The sequence below is a fragment of the Malania oleifera genome, chromosome 7 (assembly GCF_029873635.1).
Source record: "Malania oleifera isolate guangnan ecotype guangnan chromosome 7, ASM2987363v1, whole genome shotgun sequence".
NCBI classification, from domain to species: domain Eukaryota; kingdom Viridiplantae; phylum Streptophyta; class Magnoliopsida; order Santalales; family Ximeniaceae; genus Malania; species Malania oleifera.
In genome coordinates, this window is record NC_080423.1 from 100,820,934 (window position 1) to 100,847,779 (window position 26,846).

Consider the following 26,846-nt stretch of genomic DNA (forward strand, 5'->3'; position numbering starts at 1 on the left):
ATATATATATATATATATATATATATGTATATATATATATTTTTGAAGTTTGAGTTTGAGAAGGGTAATCTTTCATAAAGTTTGCTAAGTTGATTATACAATACGATAAGAGGAAACTTCATTTAAGGATGTTCGGTAAAATTAAATAGAATAAAATGCAATTACACTCTCGAAATTATACCATTTGTTACAAAAGACTCCCTAAACTTATAAATGTGACATTTACACTCCTCAAACTATATTTATAATTGCAAAACCCCCTTTTTTTCATTGGCAAACATTGTTAAATCTAACGGTTATATTTTACATGCCCCATGAATAGTTTGCAATTTTTTAGACAAAATTACTCCTATTAGTATAAAGAATAAATTTTATTCTAAGCAAGGTTTTAAATTTTGATTTCGACTCAAATTCCAAAACCCCAAAACTACGACAATTTTGATTGAAATTTGAACTTGAATTTTTAAAAAATAAAAATCAGTAGTAAAACAAGAAATTCTTTGTAAAACTTTAGAAATAGTTAACAAACATAATAAAAGTTTTATAGGAGTAATACATTAAACATGTTCAGTTAATACGCATGAAATTCATAAATCATTTAAATATAATTTATTATATAAATAATGAATTTAGACATGAATGGTTAAATAAAATATTGATGTAAGTTTATTTTTTCATATAATTTCAAAGCACATGTAATAATCTTTTATTTTGATAAAAATAAATTAAAAGAGAAATTTCACTTCGCTCCTAAATTTTTCATTTGAATTATGGGGAAATTTCATTGTATAGTTAAAATTTAGACAAGTTTCGCTAAAATTTCAAGATTTTGATAAATTTCGGATAATTTATTTAGATTTCAACAAAAATAATGTAAAAAAGAAATGAAATGCCATTTTGATTTGTAGGGTGAGGGAAACCAAAAATTTCAACACAAAGGAAAAAAGAAAAGTCAAAATTTTATTTTATGCTTAGGTGACAAAAAAAATTCACAGAAGAAATAGCAGTTAGAATACAGAATTTTTTTTAATTGAATTATAGGGAGTATTTTTTTAAGGAATTAAATAATTAATTATGTAAATAAAAATTATTTGCACAGGTAATATGACATACATTAATAGCATGTGCTGTATATTACAATTTTTACCCATTCATATATATATATATATATATATATAGATATATGTATAATTATATTTTTATATTCAAAAAATTTAACAAAAGAAATAGTTTAAATTTAATAAAAAAATATTTTTTTTATTGTTTATAAAATTTTAATAATTTTATAAATAATGTATACAAATGATATTAGAAACTTCACAGCAAATATTTTATTATAATATTATAAATTAATAACATTTGGTTATGAATTTTAAAATTATTGATTTTACTTTCTTGCCAATCATAAAAGCATATTTCTGAAACTTTTACTTGAGAAAAAAAGTGAGCATTCTTAATGTTATAGTTTCAGAAACTGTAAAGATTAAAAAAAAAATTAGACCCTTTTCTAGAGTGTGTAGATTGTTAAATTCAGTTAATTAATTAAATTAATAAAAAAATTTCAATAAAAAGTTTTCGTTAACCAAAGCAAACTAAAAATTCATTTAACCGAACCTCAAAACCACCAAACCAAAACTTGGTTTAATTGGTTAATCAATTAAATATATTTAATACTTTAATATAAAAATATATAATATGAATCATATACGTAATTTTAATACATACAATATATATAATTATGAATTAATAATATATAACAATCGGTTAATTCAGTTAACTAACCGTATTAAACCCTTAAAATCGAACCAAAAATCAAAATTTGGTACTCAATGAAAATCAACATTTGGACGTTGATGCCTACGGATCAACATCCTCCGCGCTCAGGTCTCGCTGATCAGGGCAAAGTCCGAATGCGAACACGACTTCCGTGTAGGTTTGGAAAAACTAAGATGTGATTACATACTTAGAGTTAAAACTTTAACATAAATAATATTCATGTCATTATATAAAGTTAATAATAAAATTTTTAAATAATATAATTTACTATTAGACAAAAATAAATTTATCGTTTTAATTTAGCCGTTTAGATGTTTCTCTCCTTCTCTCTCTCTCTCTCTCACTCTCTCTCTCTCTCTCTCTCTTGTCATTTTTATATTCTAAGGGATAAAAATAAAAATAAAAATAAAAGAGATCAATCTTCTCATTTATCAGCCTATGTTTGTTTTTGTTAGACTAAATTAAGAGTTGTGAACAAATATTCTAGATCAAAAATTCAATTAAAAGTCCTTAAGATCAAACATGCCTAATTGACAATAACAATAAAGTCTGCATTTCACAGCACTTATAGAGAAATGCTTATACTGTTCATCACTTAAAATAAATACTTTTACAAAAAAAGAAAATAAAAGAAGACGTGTTTGGCTTGTTTATGACAAGTAAAAATTGCAAAATATGTTTTTTCAAAATTAATTTTTCGAGATTGTTTTAGTGAATTTTGAGATATAATGAAAGACAGATTTTTAGTCACAAGCGAGATCAAGTTTATAAATATAACAAATTTTAATAGTTATTTTGTAATTTAAAATTATATTTAAAGATAATCATATATTGTATTAATGTATTATAACATATTAATTATTGCTGAAAAAAAATGTCATTTTGGAAAATGAGGAATAATAATAATCTATTAATTTAATCTAAAATTAAACTATTAATTAAATTAATTATATTATGTTAATATAAATTAATATGATAATCATATGTTATAAATATACGTAAAGATTATATTTTTGTTAATTGAAAAAATATAATATTATTTTTGCTTTATTAAATATTAAATGTTTTAAAAAGAACACATTAATATAATATTTAAATAAATTTCCAATTAAAAACTATATTTTAATTTAAAATATATTAAAAATAATCATATAATATTTTATTACGAATTGTGATGTATTAATTGTTAATGAAATATAATTCAATTTTGGAATGAATAAAATAACTATTTATAAATTTAAATTAATATCAAATAGTAAAAATAATCATGTAATTCTATTTTTAACATAAATGAATAAGACAATTCTATGTTATAAATATATGTTAAGAACAAAATTATTTTTAATTAAGAAATGATAATATTATAAAGATATAAAATTATTATAATTATAATAATTTAATTAATGGTAAATAAATTAAATCTGTATATGACTATAAATATAATTATGTATTAAAATTTTAATTATTAAATATTAATATTTTTATTTACATTATACTAAAAATGATTATACAATATTTTAGTATGTAGTTTGACATACTATATTAATGAAAATATATTTCAATTATGAAGCAAAGAAGATCGCTGTTAATAAATCGAGTTCTTTATAAAGAAATTGTGAGAAATGTCTTAAATTCGAAATCTAAGTAGAGAAGGTTTAACAATAGAAAATATAATTGTTTAAACTTTTCAAATAATCTGATATTCATTTACATGTATATGTTAAATTCGATGAATACTTCCTAATTTCTAAAAATATTATTCAAAATTTCATTTTCAAATTTGTAGTACTGAAAAAAAAATTTCTTACCAAACGAATCACGTTGTATTGTGATTATTAAAGCAAGACTTTATGCAATTCCTCGAGCAATAACTCTCTTTACATGTAGATGGGGGTTGCCGTGACTATCTGGTACGCCTGATGAAGAGCAGTCACATGAAATGAATGGACTTGCTTTCCTTAACATATTTGTGCAAAACTTCTCCGCCCCCTTGTTTATATATATATATATATATATATATATATATATATGTGCATGTGTGTGTTGCGTAATGTACAGTAATTATGATAAATAGTACAAAAAATAAATTAAAAAGGTAGGTAAAGCAATAAAAATACACGATTTTAACGTGTTTTGGTAGTATGACTATATCCAAAAGAGCGATCGACAACTAAATTTCATTATATTAAAATAGGGTTACATCATATGTATTTATGCTAATCCTAATCGTATAAAAATATTAGAAAAAAATTTCAAATATTCTTGTACTCTACTGCTAGGAATTGTCCCAGCCAATAAAACAATAAATTACAAGCCCACAAGGCAGATGCCGTCGTTTCGCTCTCCGTACGCTATGCTCCCCTCACTCCACTCCGCTTCACTTCCAGTATTGGTCTGCTTTCTCCGTACACATGTTTCACTTGATATGAATTACATACTATAATAATATATGTATTTTTTTTTAAGAGAAATGCCACTAAAAATTTGGAAAAAAAAAGTTATGGTAATGTAAATTTATCTTAGGTTCGGAAAGAACTTAAATTTGAATAAAATGTAATGTAAAATTGTGTTTGTAAAAAATTATATTGAATTTTGTTCAAATCTAAATTTAAAGTGCTCTGGGTAAAAAAAAAAAAAAAAAAGAATGCAAATTCTTATTTTAAAACAGTATATAGAAGTCTTATAAATTGGAAAATTAAATTTTATTTTATTTAAATTTACGATAATCCTAATTTATAATATATAAAAATGATTTATATTCGCATAAATATAAATGTAAAGATGAAAATTCATAGGCCGATTCTGCTGTAGTGGGGGAGGGCAAAAGTAAAAGAGAGGAGAACTGAGGAGTACTGGATGGCTGACAGCCCACCTAATGGGCTCTTTTTCCTATAAGGGTAGTCTGCCAATCAGTACCCCGAAAAAAGGACACAAAAGCAAGCATCACACTCAGATAAGCTTTTCCTTCCCCCTCTTCCTCCATCCTCCTCTGCTTCTTTTAAAACCCACCAAAAGCCCCAAAGCAGAGTATGCTCTGTTTCTCCTGTACACTTCTTCCCAGACAAAAGCTTTTTTAGAGTGAGAAAGAGTTGATGTTTGTCCGGGTCCTAGAGAGATAAAGGTTGAAAATATATAAAGTAGAAATGTGGAGAGAGAAAGAGAGTGGTGGGAGGGAGGGAGGGAGGGAGACAGGTTTATTGTTGCGGAGTTATCTCTGCTAGTACAGAAGCTAGAGAAGGAGAAGAAGAGAGGGGCTCAAAAACCTTAAACTTAAAACGGTTCATTGTTCCTTTTTTTTTTTTTTCCTTGTTTTTTCCCATTATTCCAGTACGGTCACGAGTAAAGCTGTGCTCGTTTCACTGTAGACTATGCAATTTTCGCAGATGGGTTTTCTGTAATTGGATAAGGGGAAGGGAAAGATCCACGACGCATTGAACAGGGAGTAGATCTCACAGGTCGCAGCAGTGTGAATTTTGTTCCATGTATCTTATAGGAATAGCATTTGGGTCCCAGTTTATCTTCTGCTTGCGGCTGGGAGCTGAATTAGGGTTTTATTAGGGTTTATGCCCAGAGAAAGAGAAGCTAGTGTAGGCAAGCGTTGAAAAGGCTGGTTTTATTATTGTTATTTTTTTGTATCGTTTACTGACGGGGATGTGTTTTTGTCCCGCTTTGAAGTTTTAACATGTCACATAACTGGAAAGAAGAAATGTTTGAGGAGAACGATTCAGATGAAATGTTTTAAGGGTTCCTCTGAATTATTGTTAAAATCAGGGAAGAATTACTGGAGAAGCAGAGTTTCTGGGTGTTTTAAATATGATCAAATTCTTAAACGTATTTGAGTGGGAATAGGATTTGGAAGGGTTAGCGAACTTAGCGGCAAGAATCTAGTTTATTTGGTGCCAATTTCAGCTGAAATCGGGGTTACGGCAATTTAACTGTTGTTGGTTAACATATAGTTATTTAAGCTGGAGCGCTTGGGATTACCGGGAACCATGTCTTCATTGAGCAGAGAACTGGTGTTTTTAATTTTACAGTTCTTGGATGAGGAAAAGTTTAAGGAAACTGTTCACAAGTAAGTTGGAGTTTTTTACATTTCGAAATTGAGCTCAAGTTGATTAATTATGCTCTGGTTTTTAATGTATATGTGATGGTATTATTTGTCGGACTTTCAGGCTAGAACAGGAATCTGGGTTTTTCTTCAATATGCGGCATTTTGAGGATCAAGTCCAGGCAGGTGAGTGGGATGAAGTCGAGCGCTATTTATGTGGGTTCACAAAAGTTGAAGACAATCGATACTCCATGAAGATCTTTTTTGAGATCAGGAAGCAGAAGTACCTGGAAGCCCTTGATAGGTGATTTCTTGACTTCATGATAGTTCATTTCCTGTTTAAGTCACGCCACTTAATCTGGTGAACAAGCTTTAAAATTAATCGTGTAACTGTTGTAATTTTGTATTGCAAGTGAATTGAGCGTTGTAGTGCTACTCAGTCTGAATAGTTTTTTGGTATAGGTTTCAGTTTGTGTGGTGCTGCCCCATCTGGAGTCTGTTTTTGTAGTGTATATGTTAGTTGACAACGTGCTTTGTTTCCTGTCATCAGGCAGGATCGAGCAAAGGCTGTTGAGATTCTTGTGAAGGACCTTAAAGTTTTCTCATCGTTCAATGAAGAACTTTTCAAGGAGATAACCCAGCTGCTTACTCTTGATAACTTCAGGTACCATTTCCTGGTTGCACGATAACAGTTATGGTCTATTTTATTATTAGTCCTGATTTAGTCTGCTGTCTGTTTCATTCATCAGGCAGAATGACCAGCTGTCCAAGTATGGGGACACAAAATCAGCTCGGAATATTATGCTTGTGGAACTTAAAAAGCTTATTGAAGCAAATCCACTGTTCCGTGATAAACTTACATTTCCACCGTTTAAAAGCTCACGACTACGGACATTAATAAACCAAAGGTTATTCCAAATCTTTTTTTTGTTTTGAATTTTTATTCTTTTTTTCACACTTGAGCTGTCATTGTTCTTTATTCTGCAAAAAAAAAAGAAAAAGAAATACATGTTAAATAAATGTTGCTATATATATATATGTTGACATTCGACTCCTTGTCCTGGTTGGTTTAGCTCCTCATGTCAAAGATATGTTGCTGTCACATGTTATATATAGTTGGTTATCAACATTTTGTGTTTGGTACTTTGATAATCTCCTTTGCGATCCATGGTTAAAATGTATGTGTTTATTCTGTTGAAATTGGATTCCAAGTTGATTTAGCTCATCATTTCAAGAACAGTTATTTTAATTATTCTTTTATTATTTGAAAATTTCAGTCTCAATTGGCAGCATCAGCTCTGCAAGAATCCTCGTCCAAACCCTGACATCAAAACACTTTTTACTGATCATACTTGCACCGCTTCTAATGGAGCTCGTCCTCCCCCTCCCACAAACAGCCCTCTCCTGGGGCCCATTCCCAAAGCTGGGGTTTTTCCTCCTATCGGTGCTCATGGTGTAAGTAATTTGCAGCTATTGATGTGCTTGGAAAAGTTTGTAGTGACCTGAAACAATACGTCTATTGACCTTATTGTGCAGCCATTTCAACCAGTTATTTCCCCATCTCCTGGTGCCATGGCAGGGTGGATGTCGGGCGCTGGTCCCTCTTTACCTCATCCTGCCGTGGCAGCAGGGCCTGCCAATCTTTTGCAGCCTTCTCATGCAGGTAGGCTGTTCCATTTTTTTGGTGTCTTTGTAACTGTGTAGAAGGTCGGGTGAATTACTTAATTGTCTTAATTATTTTCTAATGCACGCAGCTGCATTCTTAAAACACCAAAGGACCCCTGCAAGCATTGCTGGACTAGAGTATCAACCACCTGAACCTGAGCACTTGATAAAGCGTGTTCGCACTGGCCAATCTGATGAGGTGTGGATGAAAAGACAACATCTTCTGCATGATTTATAAATATTGATTTTCATTGATGCCTCGTGGTTTGATTATTACATGTATTGCAAAAAAACTGCAAATGCCTATTTTTAGGTGTCCTTTTCTGGTGTGACACATGCTCCCAATGTCTATTCACAAGATGACCTTCCTAAAGGTGTTGTGAGGACCCTTAACCAAGGATCTAACGTCATGACTATGGACTTCCATCCACAGCAGCAAAACCTTCTTCTGGGTTGGTAAAATGATTTCTTTTTTATATCACTTGGATTTTGAAAGTCTACTGATATCTTTGACTTACATTTTAAGAATTTTAGTTTTACTTTTCCTTTTCTTGACTGAACTTTGAACTTTTTTCTTGTAGTTGGGACCAATGTTGGTGAAATTAGCCTCTGGGAAGTTGGATGCAGGGAAAGGTTGGTACATAAACCTTTTAAAGTTTGGGATATCTCAGCTTGTTCAAAGCCATTGCAGGTATTACTTGTTACAACTTCAAGGGAAGTTCTGTAGATTTTTATATTAACTGTTGTAACAATGATATTGAAGTTTGGTATACTTGGTATTATCATTTTATAATTTATTTCATATTTGCAGGCATCATTTTTGAAAGATGCTGCAATATCAGTTAATCGATGCATTTGGGGCCCGGATGGACAGATACTTGGTATTAGCAGCATCATGGCTGAGTGTTTAATTATATTTATCTTGTTATTGCTATGCTTAGTTGTGATTTGCATCTTTTAGGTGTTGCTTTTTCAAAGCATATTGTTCAGACTTACACTTATAGTCCAACTGGAGAACTAAGAGAGCATTTGGAGGTTTGCCCTGTTCTCTGGATGTTATGTTCTCTGTTGGCAATGCATGGCACAGCTTATTGACTGCCTGTCTCATTTCTGTAGATTGATGCCCATATTGGTGGTGTTAATGACATTGCCTTTGCTCATCCCAATAAACAACCGTGTATTGTCACGTGTGGTGATGACAAGACAATCAAGGTATCAGCTGTGAGTGCTTGGTTAGATTAAAATGGAGTTTACTCATTAGAGTCCATTGTGCAACAGGTATGGGATGCTATGACAGGTCGCAGACTGTATATATTTGAAGGCCATGAAGCTCCTGTATATTCAATCTGTCCTCACTACAAAGAAAATATCCAGGTAATTCTGCTGGAGAATTTGTTTGCCAGACTAGCTGTTATAGTAGTTTTGCACGTTGAACTCTTGTTCAAGCAGCATTTTATTACTTAACAATTGATGGTAGAATAGGATTCCCAAATTTCATTTTATATAGGTCATTCTCATTATGTGCAGTTTATTTTCTCCACTGCCACGGATGGGAAGATTAAAGCTTGGCTGTATGATTGTTTGGGATCTAGAGTGGACTATGATGCCCCTGGACTTTGGTGCACTGTGATGGCATATAGTGCAGATGGTATGAGGTAAGGCTTACTTGGCCTGGTGATGGTAATGGAATGTTGTTTGAGTGTTTGAATCGAAGGCCTAGTGGCTAGTTCAACACCTGTGAGGAAGAGTGAGTTAGTTATTGTTTCTGGCATGAAAAGGGTAGGGATAGCCCTAAAATAACTTGGTATGAGGTAGTGAGAAAAGATTTAATAGCCTTAATCTAGTATAAGAAAATGCTCTTGATTGGGTGAATTGGGAAAAAAAAAGAATTCATGTTGTAGACCTCACTTAGGGGGACTTGAAGCTTGTGGTTGTTGTTGTATTGAAATATCTAGTATGTATTTAGTTGCATGATTATTTAGTTTTTTGTTTTTTTTTGTTTTTGTTTTTGTTTTTGTTTCGGGCTGATTAGATCCTTGGAATGCATGGTTGCTAATATCTCTTAATAGCCTTGTAGCCCTTAGGGTGTCATTTTTGCTTGTTTCCAGTGGTTTTGTCTTATGGGATTTGTATCTGTCCCTCAACATCTTCTGTTATGACATTTACCTATTTTAGATGGTGCAGTGTGCTTTTTATGCCACTAATGTTTAATCTCCCCCAATAAATATGTTCAATTGCTTGATCAGAAAAGATGTTCAATTTTGCCTTTAGGCTTTTCTCATGCGGAACAAGTAAAGAAGGTGATTCTCATCTAGTTGAGTGGAATGAGAGTGAAGGAGCTATTAAACGAACATATTCTGGCTTCAGAAAGTGTCCTCTAGGTGTTGTCCAGTTTGACACAACAAGGAACCGCTTCTTAGCTGCTGGTGATGAATTTCAAATTAAGTTTTGGGACATGGACAATACCAACATGTTGACAGCTAGTGATGCAGATGGCGGATTGCCTGTTAGTATTGCTAATTTTGTTGTGCTGATAGATTTAAAATTGAAGAATTGTGTGACATCTGATTCTTCTTCTTACAAGTGTATTTTTTGCAGGCAAGTCCTAGATTGAGATTCAACAAGGAAGGGTCATTATTGGCAGTCACAACAAGTGATTGTGGAGTTAAGATTCTAGCCAACAATGATGGCCTCCGATTGATAAAGATGTTGGAGAGCAGGAATATGGAGGGAAATCGAGGCCCTTCTGAACCCATAAATTCTAAGGTAGTTCCATGCTCCGGTCTTCTGTATTTGTTTCCTGTTGGAGTTAAAACTATAACACCCATCGCAAGTCTCTTGACCTTTCTTTGTGTTAGTTCAATTTTCTTCGGGAGATAAAAGTATTAACATTCATGTGGTAGTTTTTCAATTTGTAACTTCTACAGTCATAAGGTATGGTGATTATATTTGCCCTTCAAAAGCAAATTTGAGACCTCTGGTCACTAGGGGAATAGAAAGGCAAACTGACCCTATGTTTGGAGAGGCCTTGGATTTGGAGTTGTATTGTATTTAGATGAGATGTAATATAAAATTGTATTGAAAAATTTTCAAATCCACCGAAATCCAAATCCAAGGTCCAAAATCCATGCTCCCAAAAGTAGCGTGATTGTCGGGGACTGCAAACTCAGAGGTCTGTTGGCTTGTGTAACTGTAACTTGAAACTACTCTTAAGGTTAACTTTTTTGTGAATTTCAAATTCTATTTTTGATATATTTTTTACCAGGTTATCAAAGTTAGTTTTAATTAGTTCCAGCATGTCACTGTGGTTATAATGTTCTTTAAGTAGGAATATCCTCCATTCATAGTTCTTCATGATTCGAGGTGTACAATGCCGGCATGCCCACTTGATTTGGTGAAATTTTGGAGTCACTCTTGCAGCTTTATGGCGATGCAACTGAGATTAGATTCAAAATCATCTAATAGTCCTTAGATTTCCAAAACCCTTGCTCTTTCGTATCCCCTCAGTCACATCAACCATCTTTATTTAGAAAAAGTTACTTTGTTGTGTGATGAAGTAAAATTGAAAAGAAAGAATCACACATATGTCATCAACTAAATTTCATATCCGAACACAAATCTTCTGAACTTTGTTTTCCTGTTTTTGGTTTGTTGAGGTATGTTTATGTAACCTGAGAAGATACTTTGTCTAGAAAAAGTCAGACACTGGCGTTTAGTACAGTTGAGGCTTGGAGAAAATTTCAACCACTGCTTTTATTGCACATGATGAACTTCCTGCTTAGCTTTATTGCAAATGATGAACATCCTTTGAAAATAGCATTATGATGGTGAAAATAAAAAGTGGAGTTAGCTTGCTGATTATTATTATGGATTCCAGCTATCCTTGCACAGAGCGATAGATTACACTGGCAATTGCATGAAAGGACAGATGTCACTTAATACTTGATTTTCCTGCCGTCACATGGGTGCATGTCTTCTTACTAGGTTGCTATCTGTCAATATTGATATATTTATGTACACATGATTCATAGCTGAGAAAACACTACATCCAACTAATGGTGGATCCTGAATTTTGTGAGAAGGGACCAAGGCTTTTAATAAAAAAAATTATGATGTTCATACTTTCATAGTTTTCTTTCATTTTATTTACTATTTTATGTGTAATGTATTATTGAGTTAAGCATAATTTTTTTGTATTTAACAATTCTACTTTTGCATCTTATTTATTAAAAATATGAATAATATTTGAGATGATTTTTACTTTTAAATATATTTGTGACATTGATTTTATACTTCAATTTACTAATTTTTCTTTTTAAATATTTTGAAGATACTCTATCCCTCTTAAATTATTCACTCTTAAATTTTTCATTCAATGTCTTAAATTGGGAAAAAAACTAACGAACTTATGTACTCTGCTATAAACAAAAATAAAATAAAAGATTTATTGAAGAAAAAATTACATAAAATGTAGAATGAACTTGTTTTTCAAAATGTAGTTTTATTTAAATGCTAAAGCTATTTTATCACTCAGTCTTTACGGAGAAAAAGAAAAAAGAAATATTTCATGATTCATCTTATCAATGCTTTTGGGGTAAGAAATGCAATGATATGCTCTTAGGCTAGAGTTAACTTGGCCTCCTTTTCTGGTTCAAATCTCTAACGCACGTAATCAAGGTTATCAGCACAAGATGGATTTCAGGAAGGGGTTGTATAGCCTGGGAACAGTTTCTTATTTGGGGCAGGAGGAGCCAGCTTTATGCTTTTTCAGAACAGGGTACATGCCACGTCCATATTGCAGAAAGGGAAATTGGCACTTCCATATTGCAGCACAAAGTGAATGACAGGGTAAATCCAGTGGGGCAGATTCTGACGAAGGACAAGAGTGATACAGTTCATGTTGGGATTTCCTGATGCTCCTGTACATTTAGTACTGGAGGGCTGCCGCTGTCAGGACGAGAGCTTGATCAGGAAGATGGCGTCAGCAATAGTTTTTTGGTGGTGGGTGGGGTCACAAAAATCTATAGGAAGGGCGTGTGTATCCAAAGGACCACTGACAATGAGGGGGCAAGTCTACTGGTAGAGGAAGGAAATATGAGTGTTTATGCTTGCAATGTGGATCAGTGAATTGGTTCTGCTGGGACAATCGAAAAAAATTTAAGGAACAATGCTTGAAGTACTTGTGTGTTTTGTGCTGTGTGTTGTGGCTTTCTGATACTGGAGGTTATGGAATTTGATTGGATGGGGGTAAAAAGAAGTTGAAGAAGGGGCAGCATGAATTAGCACATTTGAATTGCTTGGTGAATTACAACAGAAAGGGTTTAAAGAGCAGATTTCTTATTTGAATTGTCGATTAGGTTTTATTTTCTTTTGAGGATTGTTTGTCCTCTTTTAGGCTGTAATCCCTTTTCCTCTCTTAATATATATTCTTTTATTATTGATGGTTTTCATATGCCTTATTACAATTTATTGTGATATTATTGTGGTTTGTCCTAAAAGAGTGTATTGAATTGTTCAATCCTGAGAAAAGTTATAGCAAATTGTATTTTGAGAGCTGGAAAGAAATTTGGGTTTTAATAATTAATGTAAGCAATAGGGAAAAAATATTTTGAACATCTTATAAAATACTTCAACTTATATTCTTACACTAAAATTTGGTAGAAGATAATTTCTCTTAGGGCCTAGAGGAACACCAGATAGATTGATTTAGGAGGTTATAAATTTAAAATGGGATGATGCACTTCTTCCGTCATGTTTTCCAATTTCAACAGGCCTTTAAATGTGTCTAAATTCTTTTTAAGGGGGTTAATAATGTAATATTAATGAAAGATGTTGGAATGATCTGCCCATCTCTAACTAAAATTTCCACTGCCGTAGAGTTCATGAGCTCTGTTCAACTATAGTGTGATAACTGATAACTCTGAGGGTAAGATTGGCAGGAGGGAAATCAGAGGGCCAATAAGTCAGCTTGACTGAATAAAGGTGTTGATGTGGGTAAAGCCTAAGCAACTGTAACCTTTAAAGGTGCAGAACCCTGCTTAACAGCCCTGGCTATCCATTTTGGGACAAAGTCTTGACCTGGACAAGTCCTCCTTTTCTAGTGAGAGGGGGGAGCGGAAGAGGGGGGGGGGGGGGGAGTAAAAAATGTTTAGTTACCTGAACTTGCATCAGAAGACTTAATTCAGTTTAAATGAACACAGTTGAGATGAACCTGGTGATAGAGTGATTTTTTGTTTGATGCTTTTGTGAGCCTGATTGCCATACCAAATTAGAAAATAAAATTTTGTATGGTATAGATATTCCTATGATGCTTACGTACGTGCTCTTTTCTTCTAATTTTTTTGATCCTACTGTGATATCATTTCCTTATATATTCTACATGTGTTTGGTTTTCTTGTACTAATCTCTTCTGCACAACACTTTTGCAGCCATTGATTGTTAATGCATTGGGTCCTGTTGGAAATCTTGCCGCTCCTGTTGCTCCTGCTCTCGAGCGTTCAGATAGAATCCCACCTGCTGGTTCCTTTAGCAACCTTGTAAGTTTAGCTTTTTGTCCTTGCTCTGTAATTTCTAGAGCTACCAAGGTTCAAAAGCTTTCCTTTATTGTTACTGCAGGCTAGTATGGATGGCAGCAGGCTTGTTGATATTAAGCCAAGGATTTCAAATGATGTAGACAAGATTAAGAGCTGGAAAATTCCAGATATTGTCGATCCATCTCAACTTAAAGCTTTACGATTGCCGGACACCATAGTAGCAGGCAAGGTAGGTGGTTTTAGTAATGAAGAATGCCAATATCATGGAAAAATCAATTGATTAGGCTGCATGCTGCAATATGACTTTTTTTTTGATAAATAAAGGGAATTTATTGAAAAGGCATCAAGGGGATGTGAGCCCGAATTACAACAAATTAATCACCTTGAAGGGTGTCGCAAAGATGAAAGATTACATTAAAGTCATAAACAACATTTGCACTGCGCCAGCTAGTTACTGCCTTTAATCACTTCTCTTGCTTTTCTGAAGCATTGAGGTTGGGTTACTGAAAACTCCTATTTTCTCTTTCCAAGCACAGCAGAAAATTGCGAGGGGAATGAGTGAAAAAGCCTTTTTCTTCCCTTTTGTTGCCCAAATCCCTCTCCAAGGCTGTGAGTCCGTGAGCCACCATTGTCTGATCAAGTTCAGAGCCAAATTCCTCAGGTTCCTAGTCCAAGGGCAATGAAGGAGGATATGCTCAATTAATTCAGCATTGGCCATGAAAAGGGGCATCTGTTAGCGATGGATAGCCTCTTTCTTTGCAAGTTATTCAAAGTCAGGATCTTACCTTGAGTTGCCTCCTAAGCAAGGAAGGCAGCTTTTGTCGGGGGCAGCTGTCTTCTAAATTTGACTTCAAGTAAAACTTTTATTGTTGGACTCCGAAGGATAGAGTTCTCTGTAAAAGGATCTAATGGTGAAGACACCTTCTTATCTAAGGTCCAAGCTGGATGATTTGTGCTGTTTTGATGCTGGAAGGTGTAAAGATAGCTGTAGAAGTCTGTGATTTGGTGTAGTTCCCAATCTTCCACATTTGTAAGGAAGGAGATATTCTAAAACAACCCCTGATCTGAGGTTTGGACGTGCTGGCTGATGTCGGCATTTTCTTGCGTGCCATGTTATAAATGACTGGAAACAACATACTAAGAGCCTCCTAACCATGCGACACATTAATGTTGTCCCCGTTGCTCGCATGGAATCTAATACAAGAAAGTAGATCATCCTATCCTTTCCTGATGAATTCCACACTCATACACTACGCGGTCCTTTGTTAGCCTATGAAGTCCAATCAATTATGATCCGGCCCGTATTTCGTGATGATGATTCCCTACTGAAGGTTTTCCTTCTCAATCATGAATCTCCATAACCATTTCCCAAGTAGGTTTTGTTGGAAAAGTTGAGGGACTTCAAACCCAAGCCTCTTGAATGGATGGGCTGTTTCACCTTACCCCATTTGATGAGGTGGAATTTGAATTCCACCCCAAGTGCCCCCAAAGGAACCTCCTTTGAATTCCCTCAAGTCTCTTGGCAACATATGTTGGGAGAGGTAGGAGGAATATGAAGTAAACAGAAAGATCTGTTAAGGTGCTTTTAATGAAGGTGGGTTTGCCCCCTTTTGACAAAAATTCCTTTTCCATCCTGCCAACCTTTTTTTGAATTTTTCAATGATGGGATCTCCAATCTCTCTAACTACCTCCTCGTCTACTAAGTCAAGCTTAGCCTCCTGATTTAAAACAATATCAGAAGGACCGAAAGGATTAGGTTTTTGTATCCTCTCGAGCTGCGGTGGGTGACATCCTAGTGTTGCCGGATACTCGGTCTATTACTAGAGTGGATAGTTTAGTGAGTTTTTTCTCTCTTTAGATCCTTCTTGAAATTAGATATAGGGGTTAATGGTGCATTTCCTGTGTACAGTCCTTCTAGGTCGTTCTTAAGTATTTTTTGGGTTGAGCTTTGTTTTGTTTTTGGTTTTTGCTTGGTGAGGTGGATTGTGGGTGGTGATTTTTATGTAGTTAGGTTCCTGCAGGAAAAGAAGGGGGACAGTAGTGTTAAAGCTTCTACGTAGAAATTTGATTTGGTTATTAGGGAGTGTGGGTTGAGGGATCTTCCCTTGGGTAACACCAATTTTACGTGCTTAGTGGGTGGGGCTAGGGAGGTGGCTAGTAAAATTGATAGGTTCTTGTTTTCTAATAACTGGGAGGAGCAGTTTCCTAATCTATCGCAAGTACTATTATCGAGACCCATGTCTAATCATTTTCCTGTACTATTGGAATCTAGGAAAGTGCCTTGGTCCCCTAACCCTTTAGGTTTGAGATATGTGGTTAGACCATGGCTCTTTTCAATCCGTGGTTAAAGATTTGTGGAGTGAGGATGAGGAAAGGGGTTGGGAGCGGTTTGGATTTATGAAGAAGTTGAAGAGGTTGAAAGAAAAACTAAAAGTACGGAATAGGGAGGCTTTTGGAGATATTATGGTTAAAAAGCCTACTATTCTAGGAGATTTTGAAGAGTTTTGTAGAAAGGAAGATGGAGTGACCCTTTCAAGTGAAAAATAGGCTAAAAGGATTTCTTTGAAAAATAAATTGGAAGAGCTGAGCTTTAAGGAAATGAGAAGCTGGAGGCAAAAGACAAAGTTTAACTGGGTTAGTGATGGAGATTGTAATTCTATGTTTTTTCATAGGATGTCTAATGGAGAAATGAGGAAGAATTTGATTAGGGAGATGGAGGTGGACATGGGGGTTATTATCTCGTATTCTAATAGAATTGCTTTGGGGATCACATATTTTTATTATAATTTGTATTTTGAGGAGGATGAGAGTAGATCAATGGTAGAAGGATTAGAGTGGGATCCTTTGCTTGTTGATAAAATAGCCTAGTTAGAGAGACCTTTTGAGGCAGAGGAAGTTACGTCTATGGTTTTTTGGATGGAGAGGGATAAAGCTCTTGGGCCATATGGTTTTAATTTTGCTTTTTATAAAGATTATTGGATGGTGGTGAGGAATGACCTTATGAAGGTTTTTAATGACTTTTATAGAAATGGCGTAAATGGATTAAAGGCTGTATGTCTAACGTGAATTTTGCGGTGATAGTGAATGGTGAGCTTAGATCTTGGTTTAGGGCCATGAGGGGGATAAGACAAATGGATCTTCTTTCTTCATTTTTGTTTGTGTTAGTGGCGGATGCTTTGAGTAGGTTGGATGATAGGGCAGTGGATATAGGTTTAGTGATAGATTTTAAAGTGGGCAGGGAGGAGATTATGCTGTCACACCTTAAGTTTGCAGATGATACTATCTTTTTTTTGGAGGACCATAAGTCTTGTTCTAAATATAGTGGGGCTTCTTTGAATTTTTGAAAGGGTATCAAGGTTGAAGATTAATATGGGAAAGAGTGGTATTGCGGCAATTAATGTGCTTGTAGAGAGTGTTAGGGAATTAACTTTGGAAGTTGGATGTGCTGAGTTAGGGTGGCTGATGTCCTATTTGAGGATTCTTTTGGGTGCAATCCTAGAGTAGCTAGTTTTTGGGATCCGGTGCTGGAGAGATTGTCCAAGCGGTTAGACGGGTGGAAAGGAGTCCTTTTCTCTCTAGGTGAGAGGATTACTCTAATTTAGGTTTGTCTTTCTAGTATACCATTGTATTTTTTGTTTATTTTTAAAATTCCAACGGGAGTCGCAAGTATGAGAGAATTATGAGCGATTTTTTGTGGTCAAGGGTAGGGGGTTTAAGGATCACTTAGTGAATTGGGAAGTGATGTGTAGGACTAACAGAGAGGGTGGTTTGGGTCTTGGAAATTTGGTGTCTAAGAATACAGCTCTTTTGGCGAAACGGCTATGGTGGTTCCTGTTAGAGGTTTCCTCCTTGTGGCATAAAGTTATCAAAAGTAAATTTGGACTTGATGGGAACGAGTGGGATACTAATTTAGGTTCTAGATGTTCTTTGGAGAGCCAGTGAAAAGCTATCTCCTGGATTTACCCTCTTTTTATTCCCCACACCAAATTTGTGATGGATAAGGGTTGCAACATTCATATTTGGAAAGATATATACTTGAGGAATGTTGTTTTGGCCACCTCTTTTCCTCGCTTATTTTGTTTGAGCTTAGGCCAAAATGATCCCATTTCTTCTTTTATTGTAGATTTGGGTGGTCCTCTACCTTCCTGGGATTTTCATTTTAGGAGAGCCTTGAATGATAGGGAAACTATTGAATTATCTTCTTTGTTGGTTATGTTGAACAAATGTAGGATGTCTTTCAAGGATGATAGTCGATCTTGATTGTTGGATTCCTCGGGTGTTTTTTTTTTTGTGTAAATCTTTCTTTGATTTCTTGGTTTGTATGAATCATTCCTTTCCTCTCTACAAAGTAATATGGAAGGTCAAAATCCCCCATAATATCAAAGCTTTTCTTTGGTTGGTTGTGCTTGATAGAATAAGTACTAATGACTTGCTGCAGATAAGGATACCTTTAAAGGCTCTCTACCCTGATATATGTGTGCTTTGTTTTGATTGTTCAGAATCTATTTCTTATATTTTCTTGCATCGCGATTTTGCATGGAAGGTTTGGAATAAGTGATTTAATTATTTTGGAGAATGCTGGGTTTGTTCGGGAACTGTGGAGGAGTTCTTGGCAAAATTTTTTGGGGGGGTTTAGAAGGAGGAAGTATTGCTTTATGGAATTGTGCTTTATTTGCAGTACTATGGGGCTTGTGGAAGGAATGTAATTTATATTTTTTTAGGAAAGAAGATTGCATATTGGTTGGTGTGGGAGAAAGTGCTTTCTATGGCTTCTTTGAGGTGCGTGGGCAATGGAAATTTTAAGGGGATGTGTTTGACAGATGTTCAGCAGACTTGGAAGTCTTTTCTAAGGGTGTGCTGATTTGAGTTTGCTGCATCTTTTGTGTTTTCTTTTTTCATTTTGTTTTTCTGGGGATTCCCAGATTCCATTAAGGAGATGCCTTCTGTCCTGATTGTACATTCTTTCTTTATCCAATGAATTTATTTTTCTATCCAAAAAAAAAAAAAAATTTCAATGGGATGGTGGAAAAAGAAAGGTAAGAAAACCCAGCATGGACTAACAAATTTGCATTGATCTGTTAATTATGACGCAAACAATTTGAAAGGGGTTTTTCTCATTTGTTTTTTGTTAGTTTTTCTCTCTCTTTTGACGGCTTCTTTTCCTCTACGTTCTAATCATTTTTTGATAATAAAAGAAAGTGTATTAGATTGAGAAACAGAAGTTACAATGATAGTGGACGAGCAATCTGCCCCAAAAAATAAAACAGAAAATAAAAAAAAATAAAAAAGGAAATACAATAAAAATAAAGATAAAACAACAAAGCAAAAATAGAAATTAACCAAGAAACCCCCTTTTCAATCCCTTTCCATTGCAATTTTGATCCTTCTTCGCTCCCTCTAGGTTGTAGTATGTTTATCTTCTTTTCTCAATTCGAGTTCTTTTTTTACTTTAAAAAAAAAAACAAGATATGTTTAGGAGCAAGAGTGAATATGTAGGATAAGGAAACTAGGGAACTGTCAGATGGAGAGACTGAATTGACAATTTCTTTGCCTTGGCAAGTTTCCTTTTGCTTTGGCAGAGAGTATTGAAAGAGAGAGCAGTCATTGCATCAGCTATTTGACTTTTAAAATTACTTCTTCTCTTTAGTTTTGTAAGATTATTCAACCTTAAAATGTTGATTTTGTATGTGATTGGGATTCTTCATTTGCATTGGTGATGGAGGTCCAAATGACTAAACACCATATCAACCCCCCAAGTCGACATAAAGTTAATTCATAGTCTCTTTTATGGACTCACTGCACTAGGAGAAAAAAGAAAGAAATTTAAGAAACTGAAATAAACTCAAATAGTACTTCCCTAAAAAAATACCCAGAATCAAAATGATATTGCCCAACTAAAAATGCCCTTGAAAAATGAATGTAAAGGTAAAATTATGTTTATCCAGGCCTGTCTTTCTAGTATCCCTTTATATTTTCTTTTGATTTTCAAGATTCCAGCTGGGGTTGCTAATAAGATTGAGAAGATAATGAGGGATTTCTTGTGGTTGGGGTAGGGGTTTTTAGGGATCGTTTGGTAAGTTGGTTATGGTGGGTAGGTCTAAAAAGGAGGGTGGTTTGGGTGTTGGAAATCTGGTGCCTAAAAACACAACTTTTTTGGCTAAATAAATTTGGCTGTTTCTGCTAGAGAATTATTCTCTGTTGCATTTGGTTGTTAATAGTAAGTATGGATCAGACAACAATGGGTGGGATATTAATTTGAGATTTTTAGAAGTTTTTCGAATAGTCTGTGGAAAGCTATCTAAGAGAGTTATCCCTCCTTCATTTCCTATAATAAATTCTTGGTGGGAAGAGGTAGTTATATCCGTTTTTGGGAAGATCCTTGGTTGGGGAATGTAGTTTTGTCCACCTCTTTTCCACGCCTTTTTCTCTTGAGCTCAAGGCGGGGTGGGTCAATTTTTTTTTTTTTGTTGTCGATCCAGGTGATCCTTTGCCTTCTTGAGATTTCCACTTCCGTTGATCATTAAATGATAAGGAGATGGTATAGCTATCCTCTTTGCTGGTCCTGTTAAATAACTGTCGTTTTCCTTTAGAGGAGGATAGGTGGGTTTTTGGATCCTTTGGGCTTTACTTGTGCAAATCTTTTTGTGATTTTTTGAATAGGTCTAATTTATATTTTTCTCTCTATAGTTCCATTTGGAAGGCCAAAGTCCCCTTTAATATTAAGGCTTTTAACTGGTTGGTTGCTTTTGATAGAATAAATACCAACAACTTGCTGCAGGTTAGGAGACCAACCTTTGCAGGCTATATCTCCAGACATATGTTCTTTGCTCTAATTGTTCAGAATCATCATCGCATTTGTTCATTCATTGTGACTATGCTTGGAGGGTTTGGAATAAGTTATTTGGTATTTTAGGTGAATGTTGGATGAGTTCCAAGCAAGGTCTTAAATTTTGATTTCGATTCAAATTTCGAAGCTCCAAAAGTACAGAAATTTCGATGGAAATTTCGATTTTGATGTCAATTTCGATTTCGATTTCGATTTGAAAAAATAACGAAAACTAGTAGTAAAACATGGAATTCTTTGTGAAACTTTAGAAATGGTTAACAAATATAATAATATAAGTTTTAAGACTAATATATTATAAATTAAATACATCTATATTTTGTATAGGGTGGAAAAGTTTTAAAATAGTATTTGTATCAAACATGTTTGTAAGATAATGTACATTAAACAGATTCAGTTAATGCAAATGAAATTCATAATTCATTTAAATATTATTTATCATACAACTATTGATAATTTAGACATGAATGGTTAAATAAAATATTACTATAAGTTTATTTTTTCATATAATTTCAAAAGCACTTGTGGTAACCTTTTGTTTCAATAAAATAAATTAAAAGAGAAATTTCACTTCACTCTTGAATCTCTTGTTTGAATTTCGATGAAATTTCATTGTGTAGTTAATTTCGACGAAATTTCATTGTGTAGTTAAAATTTCGAGGTTTCGATAAATTTCGGATGGTTCGTTGAGATTTCGACAGAAATTATGCAAGATGGAAATCGACTGCCATTTTGATTTCGAGGGGGACGGAAATAAGAAATTTCGACAATTTCGTGGAAATTTAAGACCATGGTTCCAAGACGGTGGAGGATTTTTTGACAGTGTCTTTTGCTGGCTTTGGCAGGAAAAAGCGAAGGGCAACGCTTTGGAAATGTGTGTGTGTTTTTTTTTTTTTTGCAGTCTTTTTGGGCTTGTGGATGGAGTGTAATGCACGCATTTTTCTAGAGAAGAAGTTGTCTCAGTTGTTGGTTTGGGAAAAGATATATTATTTGACTTATCTTTAGTGTGTGGGACAAGGGAATTTTATGGGGGTGAGCTTTTCTGATATTCAGCCCAATTGGCGTCATGTGTTGGAGTGTTAGTTTGTGCTGGTTTTTCTGTTATGTTTTTTAGTCTTTAGGTTGTTTCTTTGTGCTTTTCTTCTGGATTTTCCAGACTTTATTAAGGAGATGTCTTATTCTCCTAGCTGTATATTCTTATTCTATTAATGAAATTATTCTTTTATTGTCAAAAAAAAAAAAAAAAAAAATGAAAGTAAAGGTAATGTACTTGGTCAATTGTTGTATTTGATGATACCAATTCAATTTAATCCAATCCTCATCAGAAGATTTTACATAACTCAGATCCTAAACACAAACCACCCATCCCATTCTAAGCTTTGATCTACCCACATCAGTCAGGTCCATCGTACTTGATGCCTAACCCAAGCTCAGCAACCAAACCATTCCAGCGCAGGTCAAGTCTAAAAAAAATTGATTCTACTTGCAATAAATTGGCTCTATATTCAAGAAAATTTACCAATTCTGTGACAATTTGATCTATTTGAAATAAATTGACTCTCTAAGAAAATTCATTTTCCAGCTGATGATGACTGAGTATTTGGGCTTCTTCTGTGATAAATTGAATTATTGTGTGCCGGAAATTGGGTCAGATTGGACAACTTACTTATTTGTGAAAGATATTGATATTTACAATATGAATTTTAGGATTTCTTGAATGAAATTGAGAAACAATGGCGACAAAGAATCAATTTGATCCCATTTCTCAAAAATTGGGTCAAATGTTTGAGAGGAAAGGAGGAACGGAAAAGCATATGAATGAATTAAGCTCCAAGGTTGCCTCTCTCAATTCTCTGGTTGTTTTTCCAAAATCAACTAGAGTCTAAGTTTGATTAATTTGACTTGAGTTTGATGCTCTTTGAGACTTATGGCTTGCATTATCTTGAAAACTAGTAATTTCAATAGAAATCAATTTGGAATTGTGGACACGTCTAGTATCCCAACAGCTGTTCATCTCCGTGATAAACAGCAGTTACCTTGCAAGCCTCTTGGATCTTGGCATTGATATAGGTTTACCTAGTTTGCAGGCAAAGGGGATGCAGAGATAGAGATGTAATTTGATTAATTTAGCCAGATAAAAAATATCATCACCCATTGAGGTGTTAAATCGGAAGATAAGGTTGGCATGGCAGTTAGTTTTGAAGTCCTCGCGTGGACTTGGTAGCATAGACTAGTTGACCAGTGAGGATTTCATAGGCAAGCTCCAATAATTGATTTTATAAGGCATCTCATGAAGGAGAAATTTATCTCAATACTCTCAAGCCGTGTGCATTGGCTCAACATGACAAAAATATCTTGGCATGTACACTTGAGTTTCATAAGTTGGTTGCTAGATATTCTTTTGAAGGAAGTTGAGCAGCATCATACAAATTAGGACATTTGGGGACTTGGCAATGAACAACAAATTGATTTGCAGTCTTACGAATTTAGGTTAGTTGACTACGGTGCTGTCTTCACTAGGACTCTGAGAAGAAGAGCAAGTACTGAAAGAGCGTTTGCAAGAAAATAACAGCTTAGATTGAGTTACGACTGCTGTAACCCAGGCCACTTGATTCCAAAAGGGTTGAGAATTTTCTGATTAAGTGCTACACTGCTGTCAAGAACGTTATTCTTACCAGAATCATCCTATGAAAAAGTTATCAATGTTGTGGAGCTTACTGAAAATAGGGAAGTTTAGACTGGATAGAGCTCTTGTGAAGATCATATTGTGGATCGAGTTAAATATATGGGTATGAGGATGATAAGGGTAGATTTAGCGAGCAAGCATGTCTGCTTCAACTTAAGATTGGGCTCTTTCTTTCTGCTTGGGAGATTGATGCAGTATGCAAGCATGAAAATTACTTTTATGTATTTATTGTATTTTCAGTTGGTTGGGTGGAATGAGATAGTGAGGAAGGACTTAAAAGATCTTAAGCTATTGGAGGAAATGCCCTTGATCGGGTGGATTGGGAGAAAAGAATTCATGTAGCGGACCCCTTCTAGTGGGACTTAAGGTTTGTTGTTGTTGTTGTAATTTAAGTTTGTCAATATCTTTGTGACTCAGGCCTCTATTATTTAGGAAAGTACTATTCATGTTTATTTTTATTTTTATAATTACTTTGTTGTTCCCCAAGTCTTGTAAGTGTACAAAGGCTCCATATTTTGCTTAGTTGAATAGGAACTAAAATTGTGCTGGGTGTTTGTTCCTCCAACAGTTGGTCAACGAGGATTTTTTTGAGAGAGATAGAGAGCCCTTGTAAATGTCTTGGATTGCTGTTGAATGGTGTTCAAGGAGTCTTTTAGACTTGTGGGGCCACGAAGGAGGTGGTGTGACTGTGTGTGACAGTTTTAAAACTTTTTGAGGGGGTTGGGGTTGGGGATGGTGTGCTAACATAAAATTCTTTTCATTAGGGACAGGAAAAAAATAGGAATAATGTGTGATGCTTACTGGAAAATAGAAGGGTTTTAAAAGGTGAAGGCACAAAGCAAGGCATTTTTTCCTGGATGAGGTGGTGCTTATGCCTCAAGGAATTGATGCGTAAGCATTTTGGGAATTTTTATTTTTATTTACTAATATACAGTAATTATAAATCATAAAATTTTTATTAAATGAATTACGAAATCACTACACTTAAAATTCACATAATTCCAGATATCTTGGCCCATAAATTGCTAAGCACATCCACGTGCCTGTCCAAGGAAACAAAGTTACTACTAATAGGTTATCTTCCCAACCAGTTAGAAGTAAAACATGTTGCTTGAGAGGATCTGGAAGGTCCTACAGCCTCTCTCATAACTCAAATTTCAGCAGTTCAGCCCCCCTTCTCTGAATCTCTCTGTAGTGCTTCTCATGCGCATCATCCTAGAGAGAATTTAATAGAAAATGCTGATTGTGCTTAGAATGCAATGAGTCACCTCACACAAAGGGTTTTTTTTTTGTGTATGTGTGTGTGTGTGTGTGTGAGAGAGAGAGAGAGAGAGAGAGAGGGGTGGGGAGAGAGATAGCGAGCCATTGCCATTTGTCTGTTGCCTTTTTGATCTTGAATGAAAGAATGATGTGCGTTCCATTATTTGGGAGTCTTTTTATGTGAGGCATCAAAGGTACACTTTTTTCTCTTGGCTTTAAGCATAGAAAGAAGCGTGCACCTGCTGCGCCTTGAGCATTTCTAAGAAAAGCCTTGATGTGTTTTGGCCCAGAACACCCTGGCAGTGAAAATGGCCTTTGGAATGCTGGAAAATAGCATTCTCCTCTTTTTTTTTGGTTGGGGCGGGGGGGTTTGGCAGGAGGGGGGAGGGGGTGGTGGCGGTGGTGTACTAATCTATTGTATCCCTGAGTCCTGGTGTTTCAAATCTATATTTTGTGCATATTCACTTAGATGTCTTAGTATTAGGATCATGAAAATATTCTCCTGCTTATGCCAATCAAGAATTTGTTCTCTTGATGCTGGTAGCTCTTTGGAGAATTGTTTAGACCATAAGAATGTGTTAATGTATGACATCTCTTGTTTCATTTTAAAAACTTATTTCTTCTGTTTTTTATTTTTTATTTTTAATTTGTTCCCATTTGACCAATGAAGCATAATAATCATGAATTGCAGATTTTACGTTTGATCTACACCAACTCTGGCATAGGTCTACTGTCCCTGGCCTCTACCGCCATTCACAAGCTTTGGAAATGGCAGCGCAGCGAGAGGAATCCAACGGGGAAGGTTTTGTTTTTGTCGTGTCTTTTTTTTATTCACTTTTTTTGATGTTATTCTTTGTAGTTATAGATTTCTAATGGAATTATGAATCCTGCTTTTCAGTCTACTGCATATGCTGTGCCACAGTTATGGCATTCAACCACTGGGAACCCCATGTCTAATGATGTAACTGGCATTACTTCATCTGAAGAGCCTGCTGCTTGCATTGCTTTATCTAAAAATGATTCTTACATTATGTCTGGCTCTGGTGGAAAGGTCTCTCTATTCAACATGATGACATTTAAGGTCTGCTATCTACTGTTTCTCTTGCTTCATGACTTCAACTATTTTTTTTTTTGGGTAAATGCAGAAACCAAATTAACCTTGGTCACTTTGTGGTTATTGATGTGAGGGCTTACATTTAAAGTAATTTTCGGAATTCTTGTCTCGAGGCCCATATGTTTTATGAGTTTGTAATAATCTTATCTAGCTAACTTTGATATGATCTTATCTAACTAATTTTTGATGTGGTTGTTAGTAAATAATTTTCGTTATGCCCTATTCAAGAGGCAGTTACTAGATCTCAGCATGCTTTTATAATGGCTTGGATGCTGCCTTAGTGGCCAATGAAGTTGTGGTCTGTGTGGAAGAGGTTAAGCAAACAAATAGGAAAGGATTTCTGTTTAAGCTTGACTCTGACAAAGCTTAAGACTGTCTTGATGGAGATTCATTGATAGGGTGTTAGATGAAGGGGTTTAGGTATAGGATGCCTTTAGCTGCTTTTACAGTTAGATAAATGGTGAGCCTGGTTTAGTGGCTTAAGAGGTGTTCATCAGAGTGACTCGTTATCTCCCTTTCTTTTTAACATTGTGGTGAATTTTTGAGACGCTTTGTTATTGCGTTGAGAGAGGTGTGGTGGAGGGTCTTAGGTTGGGTTATGGGTATGTCATTGTTTCCCTCTGGCTTACATATGCTGATTATATGTTTCTATTTATATTTGACCATAACATTTTTTTGTGAACATGCTTACTTAGCTGCAGGTGTTACAAGGTGTCTGGGACAAAGTAGCGTGTTTTTTTCTAGTTTGCTGACATGGCAGGGTTTGTTGTTCATAGTTGGCCCTTTTTATGTTTAGGTGTTCCGCTAAGATGGTACCTTGGAGTCATCCCCTTTTGGAATCTGGCTGTGGAGAAAGGGACTAAAAGCCTAGGAGATCTGATGCTTGGAGGGGAGCTAGCTTCTTGATCCTCTGTTCCTAC

The 26,846-nt window shown here is 34.8% G+C and overlaps 1 protein-coding gene across 2 annotated transcripts in view; it reads left to right on the plus strand.

Annotated features, from left to right (window-relative positions):
- Positions 1-4,971: 4,971 nt before the first annotated feature.
- LOC131160257 (protein TOPLESS-RELATED PROTEIN 2-like) overlaps positions 4,972-26,846 on the plus strand; it is a 43,492-nt gene continuing 21,617 nt past the window's right edge. For both annotated transcript variants that reach the window (XM_058115710.1, XM_058115712.1), the window contains exons 1-20: positions 4,972-5,848; positions 5,949-6,128; positions 6,375-6,488; positions 6,574-6,732; positions 7,102-7,279; positions 7,361-7,487; positions 7,579-7,688; positions 7,803-7,941; positions 8,071-8,180; positions 8,301-8,370; positions 8,451-8,524; positions 8,606-8,701; positions 8,768-8,863; positions 9,017-9,144; positions 9,761-9,995; positions 10,088-10,255; positions 13,918-14,025; positions 14,105-14,251; positions 25,504-25,614; positions 25,711-25,893. In XM_058115710.1, the coding sequence (XP_057971693.1) occupies positions 5,769-5,848; positions 5,949-6,128; positions 6,375-6,488; positions 6,574-6,732; positions 7,102-7,279; positions 7,361-7,487; positions 7,579-7,688; positions 7,803-7,941; positions 8,071-8,180; positions 8,301-8,370; positions 8,451-8,524; positions 8,606-8,701; positions 8,768-8,863; positions 9,017-9,144; positions 9,761-9,995; positions 10,088-10,255; positions 13,918-14,025; positions 14,105-14,251; positions 25,504-25,614; positions 25,711-25,893 (2,613 nt within the window). In that variant the 5' untranslated portion in view covers positions 4,972-5,768. The remainder of the gene's footprint in view (positions 5,849-5,948; positions 6,129-6,374; positions 6,489-6,573; positions 6,733-7,101; positions 7,280-7,360; positions 7,488-7,578; positions 7,689-7,802; positions 7,942-8,070; positions 8,181-8,300; positions 8,371-8,450; positions 8,525-8,605; positions 8,702-8,767; positions 8,864-9,016; positions 9,145-9,760; positions 9,996-10,087; positions 10,256-13,917; positions 14,026-14,104; positions 14,252-25,503; positions 25,615-25,710; positions 25,894-26,846) is intronic.